Genomic DNA, 13,067 nt, shown 5'->3' with positions numbered 1-13,067 from the left:
GACACATGGAATCCGAAGCAGGCTCCAGGCTCGGAGCTGTCAGCACACAGCCTGATAAGGGGCTCGAACTAACAAACCATGAGATCATGACCTGAGCCATAGTCGGACGCTGACTTTCAGGTGGCCCAGAGCTGGGTTTTAAATGATGACTAAGAGCCCATGGTGGCTCACAAAAGGCACTTAAATGTTTGCTGAATCACTGAGTTGGTCAGGAACTTTAGGAAAAGGGCATTTAAGCACAGGAAGAGGAGGTAAGCTACAGGGCATGGAGATTCCAAAGAGGGTAAGATACTAAGGACATTTCAAAAGACTGGGGGAGGCCAAGGGCACATGGCAAGTGCACAGGACAAGGGTGCAGGGTCAGTGAGAAACATACCTGTTATGCCGTGGTAAGGAACTGGAACATTTTCTTTATTTTCTTCTTTTTTTTTTTTTTAATAATTTTTAAAATGTGCTCGCATGTGCTCATGTGAGCAGGAGAGGGGCAGAGAGAGAGAGAGAATCCCAGGCAGGCCCCATGCTGTCAGTGCAGAGTCTGACATGGGGATCAATGCCACCAACCTGACCTGAGCTCAAATATAAGAATTGGATGCTCAACCAAGTGAGCCACCCAGATGCCCCAGGGACTAAAACATTTTAAAAAGGGCGGTGGTAATCATAGACTTCTGAAAATCAGGGCATCGTGAAAGATGCTTTTCGAAAGATGGAGAACAAGAGACCGAACAGTGGGGAAGTTTAGCACCAAAAGTTTAAGAGAAGATTGCAAGGGCTTGAATGAAGGTAACACCAGTGAGGACAGAAAGAGTGTGAGAGAATGGTGAGCCTTTTAGAAGGGTGAACTGACAGACCTGGCACTGCTTGGATGCGGAGAGGAATGGTGGGAAGAAAAAAAGGAAATGAGTGCTCTTCTGGGTTCCTGGCTCAGGAGACAGGGTGGATAGGATGCCATTAAAAAAATCCACAAGAAGACTAAAAGAGGAAAGCAAAGTTTGGTGATATCAGCAAGTCTGATGTGAGGTGCCGCTGGATAGTCCAGACAGAAGTACGTAACAGAAAGTGAAATTCAGAAAAAAAGTGGGCGCTAGAAGTCACTGCCTATGAGTAAGACTACAAGCCAGGAGAGACGAGAGACACCAGGACGAGCATACCAAACCGGGGAAGACGACAAGGAGACGATTCGGGGGAATAAACGTCTATAGAGAACAGGAAGGGGAGGAGAAACGGAAAGCAGGGAATGAGAACTGGCCAGAGTCATAAAAAAGAAACAGAAGAGGTTGTCCAGGAAACCATTATCTGAAAATATTTTGAGACCAGTCAATAATTAAGTACTGCAGTGAAAGTAAACAGGGGAAGGACTAAAACTGGCTCTTGGATCTGAAGATCAGCAAGTGACTGCTGACCTCTTGAAGAAGGCTTATCTAGCAGAAGGGGAGTGAAAGCCAGGCTGAGTGGAAGTGAAGACAATGTGCATAGAAGGCCCTTGATGGTGTAGAAAGAAAAAATAATGTGGTAGTCTGGGAAGCAGGAAGAGTTGAGGAAAAGATTTCTTAAGATAAAGAAGATCTGAATGTATTTTAGGATGACAGGACAAAGTCAACAGAGAGGAAGATAGTGAAGAGACAAGAGGTAGGAAACAGAGCTGCAGACTGAAGGACTGAGATTAAAAGCGTAGATCAAAGGGTGGCCGAAAAAGTGTCTCAATTCACATTTTTGTTAAGGCAGCAGACAGAGATAAAGATGGGTACACTGATAGATACGGGGTAGGAAACCAGAGGGAAATGCAGGAAGTGCATGTCTGGCTTCATTTCGCTGTAAGCTGAAGGCAGTTGGCTAGTGAAAGTGGGAAGCTGTGACTCAGTGTACAGAACTCCAGGTGCCGTGAGGCCTGGAAGTGCTGCTAGAGGAATGAGAGGAAACCGCTGAATTTTGATAAGGAAAAGGACTGTGCAGCTGGGATGAGAGCTCAGGTGATTTTAAGACTTACAAATCCAGTCAGGCCTCAGCAGGGTTACAAATTGTTCTCTCGCCCAGCCTGGCCTCAGACAGAATGGCTGTGCCAAGAGGACAAGCAGACGAGAGGTTCTGGGGGCTAATGTCAGGAGGGACTCATAGCAGGTTCCCAGCTACACAGGGAAGGAAATCAATTCTCACCAATTACTCCCTTTTGCATTTAAATATACACTAAGCAGCAATGATAACATCTTAATCACTTAGACATTTTATATTAAAAAGGAAGCTGAAAAGGTTAATAGCAGAAGGGACCCAGACACTGGGAGTGTCTGCTATGCAGTGTGTTAGAAAAGCAGGAAGCAGAAGTTAAGAGTGAAGTCAGAGGGGAATGATGAAGTGCTCTAAGCGTCAGCTTCTTAGTGCACAGAAATAATAAATGTTTACGTGTACCCACCTACATTTGTTGGAATCAAATTAAATGATATCTATAAAGGCATTTTGAAAAGCAGCCTAATTTAGAATACATGTAAGGTAGAGCAAACAGTTAAAACAGTGCTGATGTCACTTCACAATGTAGCTTTTAAAAATGTTATTGTGATACTTAGGTTAGAAGGGGTTAGATTTTTTTATGACTGACATTCTGAAAAACACAAATATTAACAATCTAGAAAACACTTAAAACATGAGGTGCATATTCACTTACAAAGTATCCCCTGCTTTTCTAAAGTCTGCATTATACCACTTTACTTTTACCTAAGACTTCTAGTAATACTCTGTTTGTTTTCACTAACCAAAACACATCCAAAGAGGATTTCTGCTTTGATGGAAAAAGGAGAAAAGCAAAATTAGGGTTCAGTATTTGTTCTGCAATAAGGCCTTCCAGAGGCAGCGCACACCCCAAGCAGTGAGAGTGGCACTGCCAAGCTTTTCCCCGGAAACTACACTTGGCATCTCCACAGCGAGCTGCAACAGCTCTGAGCTGCATCTGTGAGCATCTCTACTTTATCTCAGTTTATGGTGCGCATCCGTTAGCAAGATGTGTCCTATGGTATCAGAAAAATCCAAGAGGTTATTTTTAGGTCTGGGAGTACTCAAAAACTTTTCCATATAAGTTAACAGTAATTACTTCTTCATTTTATGCCATTTTTGTCCTAAGAGAAATTTCAACAGAAACACCATACTGTTGGATAGCAGATGAAACCTTTATTGGCCCTACACCATGTACGGTGCAGCACTGTGGCCTGGTCCCTGCCCACAGCTAACAGTGAAGGCAGAATCCCTACCATTGAGAGCTTATACTCTTAGAAAAATATCAATTGTTTAATAACCTTATGTCAAAGTATTAATCAAACAGTGTACATAATGATCATTTAAAGACACTGAGACCAGAAGTATCGTATATTACATAAATACAAAATATTTAATAAAAACATCTTCAGCAAAAGTTTTCCACTACTACTTATCTAATCAGTCTGATGCACCTCTTTGATAGTCCCTTGATCAGCCTAACACAACTGATGCATTAGTTATTTTCCTTGACGGCAAGCAACATACACAAGAAGTACTTCTCAAATATACTAACCTGGCAGTGCCATCAGATGAGGCAGTAAGGATATAGCGATCATCATGTGACCAGCAAAGATCATAAATGATATTGAGATGGCCACACAATTCTCTCATGAAACGTCCAGAAGGAATTTCGTATACTAATGAAAATAGTAAAAAATTAGTAGGTTTCCAGGACAGAATCCTTAATCCAGTAATATGCAAATACACAGTTTATGATAATCTGTACATAAAGTAAGCACTGCCTCCAAGGATATTATCACCAAAGATATTTTAGCATAAAAAATTTCAAAGTCTACTTAAAAACAGTTTTTCATTTCCTTTAGATGTAAGAACTTCTACATATAAAATTTTACAATATGCTCCAATTAACATTTATTCTCATCTCTTCAAAGCAATTTTTCCAATAATCTTTGACAACCATTAATTAAATAATAAATAGCATTTAAATTGTAACTCAGTTCAAAGATTCTATAATTTGGGCTTTCATGAATAAAGCATTACTTTACTGAAAATCAATTAAATTCCAACAAAATTTTAATTCTTTAAAGAATAAATTTAAACTGTGCTATTGTTAGAAAAAAATTCTAATACTAAAATGATTTAGTAAGAGAATTAACAAAGGCCTAATCCGATTAAGAAAGCATTGTGGTACTGCTATAAATTAGGTTCACAATAAAATCTTCTAAGATAATGACTTAATAATACAGAACAACAAAGTGTGCAAGTCTCTACTTCCACCTAGTGGTAAAACCAAATTCCCTTTAAAATACTAAGCAGAACAGAAGTACTTCTGGAATAGCAACAGAAGGGCTTCCAAATATCTGCTCCCTGATAAAAACAAAAAGAACACTGCAAATATTATCCAAATTAACTTTTTCAGAACTCTAGAAACTAAACAAAGATTTGCAACAATCTGAGAAGCATTTATTTAAGAAAAACAGCTGAGTCTTGGTAAGAACCTGAGCTTTGCAGTGTTTTAAGCCTGCCGTGTTCCCATTCTCTTCTCTCAAACTCCAAAGCAGCTTTAAAAACCAACAGCCTCACAACAATGCCAGCAGCCTCGCAGCCACAGGATGGAGCAGATGAGGTATGAAGCTTCCCTCAAACCCCATCCCCAAGACTTATCACTATTAGGACAGTCTAGCAGTTCCCTGAAAGGCTCCATTCTCAGGGCTTGGCTTTATTTGACTTGGCTTAGAGCATGCACTGTGTAAACAGCCCTAACCCTAGGATGCATGCTGAAATAATCGGTGGCACAGCAGTCTGAGGTAGTGATACCAACTGAGGCTAAGAAGCAGCTGAGCAAAAAACTTAAAACGAAAAAACTGAAAATGAGATGTCCGTAAGAAATTTCAAAAAGACCTAACAAACTCCTGGGAATCTAGCAGGATGTATGCATGTGAGTGAAAGGCTTGAGACGCTTTGTCACTCTGGCCGACCTCAAAAGGCTCTGTGCAAACAGAAAGTGAAGGCTAAGGCAGAGTTGCAAACTGCCTACACAACATGTCAAGTGTGTGTTTCAACACATACACAGATCTGCCTGGCAAAGGCTAGGTGATCTGCTTAGTCAAGGCAGTTAAAAATCTCTAACTATGACAGACCATCAAGCTAAGTGAGCAGAGACTCCAGAGACAACAACAAATAATCCTGGGTGGGTGGGTAGACAGGAGGGGGAAGGAAAAGAATCTGATTTCCAGAATAGCCTCACTGTAATAATATCTGCTTCTCAGCACAAAATTAGGGAGACATGAAAAAACAAAGCAGTCAAGTATGGCCATACACAGAAATGAGGCAGTCCATAGAAACAAAGAGGAAGCCAAGACGTTGGCTGGTATTAATAGACAAAGACACTAAATCCACTTTTATAAATTTATTCAAAGATATAAAGAAAACCATCCCTAAAGAATTAAGGTGCAAGAACAATTTCTCACAAAAAATATCAACAAAGAGACAAAAATTATATATAAAGAAACAAATAAAAATTCTAGGTTTGAAAAATACAATAATGGAAATAAACAATTCACTAGAGGGGCTCAGTAACAGATCTGAACTGTCAGAAAAATCAACAAACTTGAAGATAGGTCATTTGAGATTATGCTGTCTGAGGAACAGGGAGAAAAAGAATGAAGAAAAATGAATAAAGCTGCAGGCACCTGTGGGACACCGCCAAGTATACCAACAAAGAGATGATGAGTCTCAGAAGAGAAAAAATAGAAAGGAGCAGAAAGAACAATTTGAAGAAAGAAAGACTAAAAACTTCTCAATTTTGTAAAAACATTAATCCACACATCTAACAAGCTAAATAAATTTCAAATAAATTCTAAATAAATTCATAACCAAACAATCAAAAACCAAAGACCAATTTTTTGTTTTTTTGAGACTTAAGCAATAAGTATGTCTAAATTTATATAGATAGCATTTTGCACAAGTTCTTTTTAAGCGTAAAGTAACATATTTATCACTGAAATGCTGAAAACCTAAGTCAGAATGAAAATAATTCCTTCACTTCCTGAAAGAAATATATCACTATTAATATTCCGGAGTATGTTTCTTAAGAATCCTTTTTCCTCCATGAATAGGTTTTGATGACTTTTTAAAAGAGCATGGCTATAGTCAAACTACACAAAAAATTTTTTTTTTAAACTAACATCATTTCATCAGAAAAAAATTTATTTATTTAACATTTCATATTTATTTAATAAATGTTAATAAAGCCAATTAGAAGTCCCTGCTGGAAAAGAGTAAATCTGCTAAAAAATAAATTGTGTGAGGCTGAGGGAAGTTCAATATCAATATTTAGGACAGATGCCCCCAAGGAGTGGGTTACTTCCTGCTGAGGAAGCTGTTTTTCATAATTGTGCAAGAAGTAAGACAAAGTGGGGGCGCCTGGTGGCCCAGTTGGTTAAGCATCAACTCTTGATTTCGGCTCAGGTCATGATCTCATGGTTCGTGAGTTCAAGCCCTGTGTTGGGTCTCTGCAGACGTGTGGAGCCTGCTTGGGATTCTCTCTCCCTCTCTCTCTGTCCCTCTCCCACTTGCTCTCTGCCTCTCTCAAAAATAAATAAATATTTAAAAAGAAAAAAAAAGTAAGAGAAAGTATTTAATGCCTGTAAGTATAGAAGAGATGCTCACTTAAAAAACATCTCTGCTGTTACAGAAATTTTTCTTTTTAATGTGGTTTTCTTTATATTTTTTTAAATATTTATTTTTGAGGATACTCATTAAGTATTTTTAAAATATTTATCTTGAGTGCACATATGCAAGAAAAAAAGGGAGAGAGAATCTGCACTGACAAGCTCCTTGCTGTCAGTGCAGAGCCCAACATAGGGCTTGAACTCCAAAATCAAGAGTTGGAGCTTTAACCAACTGGCCCATTCAGGTGCCCCAACAAGGTTTCTGATATATTTTTTTAAAGACAATTTGAGAGTGGGTTTTGGCCTCTCTGCTGACTTCTCTACCATAATGAGAAGGCATCCTCTAGATACTCCTGAGCCAACTGTTTCTGTTCTAGTGCATACGAAATTCGAAGGCTTTCATAATTTAAATTATCCCTGCTACCAACTGACCATAATGGACTAGAATTCCTCATGAGATTTATTAATGCCTGCATGTTTCTAAATTTCTATATTTAAAATAGGAAATGCTCACAAAAATCCTCCTGCATGTTTTAAAAATAAACTTAACATCCTTCATTTGATCATTCTCTTTCTACTTCTGAACATATATTTTACAGAAAACTATAAAATTATTGTTAAAAAATTAAGATTTCAATGAATTTTATAATACTAAACAATGTCCTTCACATAGACTTCAATCAGATTAAACAGGTAAAATTATTACTCACAAATAATTGGATATCCATCCCTGCTAGCACAGGCCGCTGCTAATATTCTTCCGTTGTGAGAGAAAGCAAGACAAAAACATCCTCGTTCTCCTGCATTTAGCGAGAAGAGATGCTTGTTTGGGATACGGCAAGCCTAAAACACATATATTAAGAAAAATAAGAAACATTAAAATATGAAGGCGAGTTATTAATTCAATTACTGTAGTGGTAGCGCTTTATTTTTTTTTAAAGTCCCTTTACTGTGATGCAGGGAAAGAGAAAAGCAAGTAAACAGAATGATGGAAAACTATAGTAAATTATTTTACTTCCTACAAAGGGAATCAGTTTTCCATAAAATGAAGTCAGTGTATACTCCATATCTGACTAGTACTTAATTCACCTAAACTATGAAGCAAAATGTCATTATCTGGTACTCTAAAGCTGTCACTACTGCACGAAAGATACAGCCAAGCACACACACACAAAAATGTCATATCACATCTTTATTCCATGACACCTAATAAGTGATATTTGCTGAACCACAACTTGTTCTGAGACCACAAATGCCCTACAGGGCTTAGCTTAAGCCCAGGATGTATGAATTGCTCATTTCCTCTCTCTTTTTCTCTCTTAAAATAATCATCATTTGTGGCTGCCTTCCAAAGGGAATTTTCAAAGTAATCAATCACCCCCTGTTGGTTTCTTCTTCACTTATTAAAATTTCTTCATTAATTTTTATGAATTACCAAATGATCCCAAAACTTTCCATGTATATAGTATCTACTATAGAAAATACTACTTACTTTTATTTGCCCTAATTCTGCTTCTTCCAAACTTTAGTGAGCCTTAGTTCTTATTATTTTGAAAGTTCAATTAAACATATTCTGGACCCTTACTATATGCTATGAATGTGGTACTTCCTCACAAATGTCTTTTCATATGTTCATCACAGCACCCTGTAAGTAACCATTATTTTTATATATAGCTAATAAGGATTATTCAGAGGGTCAGGTGCAGCTTGCTGGGCCTAGTCAAAGACTATTAGTTCAAGAGGCTGCCTTCTGGAGAGGTACCAGGTGCTTCACAAGTAGCACCAAGATACAGTAACATTATCAGCAGGCAGCATTATAAGCAGCTACTAGGAAAGTGGAATATTCAACAGACATTTCTTAGGTGTCAACAATGTACTGGACACCATGCTACCCATCTTTCCCCTCCATCATCCACATGTTTTAGAAAAGGGAGGGAGATAAAAAAAAGACAATAAAAATTGAAGGAGATATCAGGAGATTTTATAAGCACTTGCTGCTGCTCCTAGAGCAGGGGGTGCAGTTGAGGAAATCTCTGACTCACTGCCAAAGTATAAAATCACTGAAGCTACTACCATTTTCTTTGTATGCCTGGGGTTTGGCACTGTACTCAGAAGAGGCACTCATTTAATAATAAAGGTTCTCGATATCTTTGACTCTTCCCTCTTCCTTACTACCTCATCAGTCATTAAATTATGCTGGTTTTTGTTCTATCTTTCACTTGAATTCATCTCTTATTTTTCATTTTTGTCACCATTACCCCAAGGTTAGACCCCTTTCCCCTCACACATTAATGACTACACTGCCATGTAGTAGGTCTCTCTCATTCTCATACTTTCATATTATCATACTTTTCTCCTACCCCAAAATTTTCCATTACTTCCGACATTCCACACAGTCAAGTATTGGGCTACCATTAGAGATACTCCACATCGTGGGCCCAATCAATCATACCACTTTATCTCTTATGTAAACTCTGGTTTCCTGCCAGCCAGTTTTTAAAAATATTTACTTATTTTGAGAGAGGGAGGAAGAGAGAGCACCAGGGAAGGGCAGAGAGAGATGGAGAGAGAGGTGCCCAAGCAGGCTCTGGTCAGCACAGACCCTGATATGGGGCTCAATCCCACGAACTGCAAGATTATGACCTGAGCAGCAATCAAGCGTCAGACGCTTAACCAACTGAGCCACCCAGGTGCCCACTCCAGCCTGCCAAATTTTTGAGTGCATGAGTACAAGAGGTCCATTCCCATTTATTTACAATTTTGACCCCATATGAAACACCCTTCCCTGTCCTTCTTCACCCGCCCCTAACTTGGTTGCCTTTAAAGGCTATCTCAAGCTCCACCAACCTGTTGAATAAACCCTTCTTCCACCACTGCAGCTCATCTTCTTCATATCTGCAATTCTCAAATTGTTTTATATCAGGATGGCTTCAGTCTTAAAAGAATTTTGAAGACTCCAAAAAACTTCTATGTGGATATAACCACATTTATCATATGATAAATTACAATTGAGAAATTTAAAGAACATTTCTTAATTCATTAAAAGCATAACAAATGGCTAACCTACGAAATATCAACATAAAGATGTTAGTCATTTTATGAAAAATAACCACATTGAATGGAATTGTTCCAAACTTTCGAAAATCTCTTCAAAATCTGCTTATTATCTGCTTAACAAAAGACAGCCGAATTTTCATAAGTGCTTCTGCAGTCACTCTCTTGTGCTATCACATATCTCTTTGTCTCTGGAAAACTCCAGTGTATACTTAAGTGAGAAGAGAACAAACGTGAAAAAAAGACAAACTAAATCATTATGAAATAATTAGAATCATTACAATTCTATTATGAAAATTAGTTGACTTTGTAGACGCCCTGAGAGGGTCTCAGGACTTCCAGCAGTTCCCAAATCACACCTTGAGAACTGCCGATCTATGCAATTATTTGCATAACTGCCTTTCCTCAAGACTTCTCTGCAGTATACCTGACAGCGAACAACACTGCAACTGTCTCCTACATTCCTAACTGATGTTGAAGGTCTCCAAGGGCACAGTCTAATGTTATTCTCCCCATATTATTATGTTCAAAGTATTTTATTTTTTTTTATTTTAGAAAGAGAGTGTAAACCAGGGAGAGGGTCAGAGGGAGAGGGGTGTGGGGGAGGGGGGGAAGAGAAAGAGAGAGAGAGAGAGAGAGAGAGAGAGAGAGAGAGAGAGAATCTTGAGTGGGCTCTATGCTCAGTGTGGAGGCTGATGTGGGTGGGGCTCAATCCCATGACCCTGGGATCATGACCTGAGCCAAAATCAAGAGTCAGATACTCAACTGACTGACTACCCAGGTGTCTCATATTCAAACTATTTTAAAATGACTTTAAGACGTATTTGTGAAATGGGCCTCAAAAAGAAAATGTGATGCAAAATACAGGAAGTAAAAAAGTGTAAGAAGGTAATCATTGTTTTTTTCCCTAACATTTATTTTTGAGAGAGAGAAACAGAGAGACAGAAAGAGTGCAAGCAGGGGACGGGCAGAGAGAGAGCTCGGAAACACAGCATCTGAAGCAGGCTTCAGGCTCTGAGCTGACAGCTCAGAGCCTAATGCGATGCTCGAACTCATGAACCATGAGATCATGACTTGAGCCGAAGTCGGATGCTTAACTGACTGAGCCACCCATCACCCCAATTCTTATGTATATACTAAATATTTGGATAAATTAAGATTTTGGATAAACTGCACCTGGCAATGTCTCAGATGTATAAAATGAACCACTCTACTCTTTGTGGAAATAAGTAAGAGATCTGCAAAACTGTATCAACATTTCTAGCTACTGCAAAATATGCTAACCAGGAAGGAAAACATTAATAAAAGTGTAAATACTACTCAATTTGTGGTAGAAAAACATACATGTACCTCAGAATATTTATATTTTAATAACAGTATTTGGAGATAAAGATTTTTAAAGAGCTGGTTACATTAAAATGAGGTGTGTGTTTGGGGTGCCTGGGTGGCTTAGTCGGTTAAGTGTCCGACTTTCGCTTAGGTCATGATCTCGTGGTTCGTGGGTTCAAGCCCCGCATCGGGCTCTGTGCTGACTGCCGGCTCAGAGCCTGGAGCCTGTTTCAATCTGTGACTCCCTCTCTCTCTGACCCTCCCCTGCTCATGCTGTCTCTGTCTCTCTCTCCTAGAAATAAATAAAACATTAAAAAAAAAAAAATTTTTTTTAAATAAATAAATAAATAAAATGAGGTGTGTGTTTGACTGTTTTTCTTAGGGTGGGGTCCTAATCTACTATGACTACTGTCCTTACATGAAGAACAGACACCAGCAATGTATACACACAGAGAAGAGACCATTAAGAGGCAGCAAGATGGCAGCCATCTGCCAGCTGAGGAGAAAGGCCTCAGAGTAAACCAATCCTTAACCCTGGGACTTCAGCCTCCAGAGCTATGAGGAGTAAGCTTATGCTGTTTAAGCTCCCCAGTCTGTGGTACATCTTTACGGCAGCTCCAGCCAACTGATAAAACAAACCCAGGCCCCTGTACAAAGAACCTAAGATAATGCTTGCTTTTATTCTTATTTTTTTAATGTTTTTATTTATTTTTGAGAGAGAGAGCATGAGCAAGAGTAGGGGAGGGGCAGAGAGAGAGGAACAGAAGACTGAAGCAGGCTCTGCGCTGAAAGCAGTGAGCCCAATGTGGGGCTTGAACTCACAAACGGTGATATCATGACCTGAGCCTAACGCTTAACTGACTGAGCCACCCAGGCACCACAGATAGTGCTTTTATAAAGCACATGATATGCACTCTATTATTAGTTGTCAAGTGAATTAATGGAAAGACAAGACTGCAGTGAAAAACAGAGAGTTTTAAGTAGCAAGCTAGTTACACTCAGATATGTTGGAGCTTTTAAAGTAAATAAGGACACCTCTAAATGAATGGAGAATAATCCAGCACTGCACCTGCCCAGGTAGTCGTTTCCACTTCACCACTTCCTTGGAATCTTCTAGTCCAGGTTCTGCATCTAATGAACTGGTCTCGTTGTATCGTTCACAGTGTACCGGTTTACCTTTTTCCTCCTGAAGAGCCACCACAGAACAGTAAGATGGCTTTATCTAAATATGCATAGAAGATTAGAAAATGTAAATATTAAGTTAATCTTTTTATCTTTTCTAGCACACAGCGTTTCTTAAATACTGAAACAAATAACATGGAAATGTTTTCAAAATGTAACCCAGAAAAACATTCTACTTTTATGTACATTATTCTAAATCAGATGAAAGGAGCTTGAAATTATAGTTCTATAAAACCAAAAAGACTAAAAGTTGGGAGAAAAAAAACAGAACTCCAAGGGTTGCATGAAATGTTTTTACAATTCTATCCATTTGTTTTGCCTACATAACACCTTAATACATAGCTGCTGAAAGTACTTTTATATTCTAGCTATCTATTAAGATAATTATAGAGACCTTATCTTTTCAGGAATGGAAAATGTTACCAGTCAATTTCAACAGAGAACATATATTTATATGTGCTATTAACTTACACATTCTGGACCTTTCAATCCTCTTACAGTCACATACAATGTTGAAGGGTAACGATTTCTTGGGTGTTTTGACCACCATTCAAAAACCTCAACAACATTTAACTGGGATCGAGTCTTAGTAGGTGGGTAATACAGCTGCAAACGAAGTTTTGAATTGATGTTTACATTCCCATTGGCTCCGAGAAGCTTAAAACAAAAATTCAAATAAAATATTACTTTCACTGAAAATAAATATACCCAGTTAAGCAACAGTACAAGTCAAAAACTCATTAAAAAAAAAGATTAATATGGCATGATGAAATTCCTTAGATATATAAAGCAAAGAATACTGACACAGTTGGTTATACACAATTCCAGATCATTTCAACAAAAGGTAAC

At 38.4% G+C, this 13,067-nt stretch overlaps 1 protein-coding gene across 6 annotated transcripts in view; it reads right to left on the bottom strand.

Moving 5' to 3' along the window:
• Positions 1-13,067, bottom strand: part of AHI1 (Abelson helper integration site 1) — a 212,896-nt gene that overhangs the window by 165,109 nt on the left and 34,720 nt on the right. For 5 of the 6 annotated variants that reach the window (XM_039242047.1, XM_039242050.1, XM_039242051.1 and 2 more), the window contains exons 9-12: positions 12,690-12,875; positions 12,106-12,258; positions 7,364-7,496; positions 3,533-3,656 (exon numbers count right to left, since the gene is read on the bottom strand). In XM_039242047.1, coding sequence (XP_039097978.1) covers positions 3,533-3,656; positions 7,364-7,496; positions 12,106-12,258; positions 12,690-12,875 — 596 coding nt within the window. The remainder of the gene's footprint in view (positions 1-3,532; positions 3,657-7,363; positions 7,497-12,105; positions 12,259-12,689; positions 12,876-13,067) is intronic. The other variant, XM_039242049.1, reaches the window with a different exon arrangement.

Source organism: Hyaena hyaena, unplaced genomic scaffold (genome assembly GCF_003009895.1).
Source record: "Hyaena hyaena isolate Hyena2069 unplaced genomic scaffold, ASM300989v1 scaffold_204, whole genome shotgun sequence".
NCBI classification, from domain to species: Eukaryota; Metazoa; Chordata; class Mammalia; order Carnivora; family Hyaenidae; genus Hyaena; species Hyaena hyaena.
This window is presented reverse-complemented; position numbering and strand designations above follow the sequence as displayed.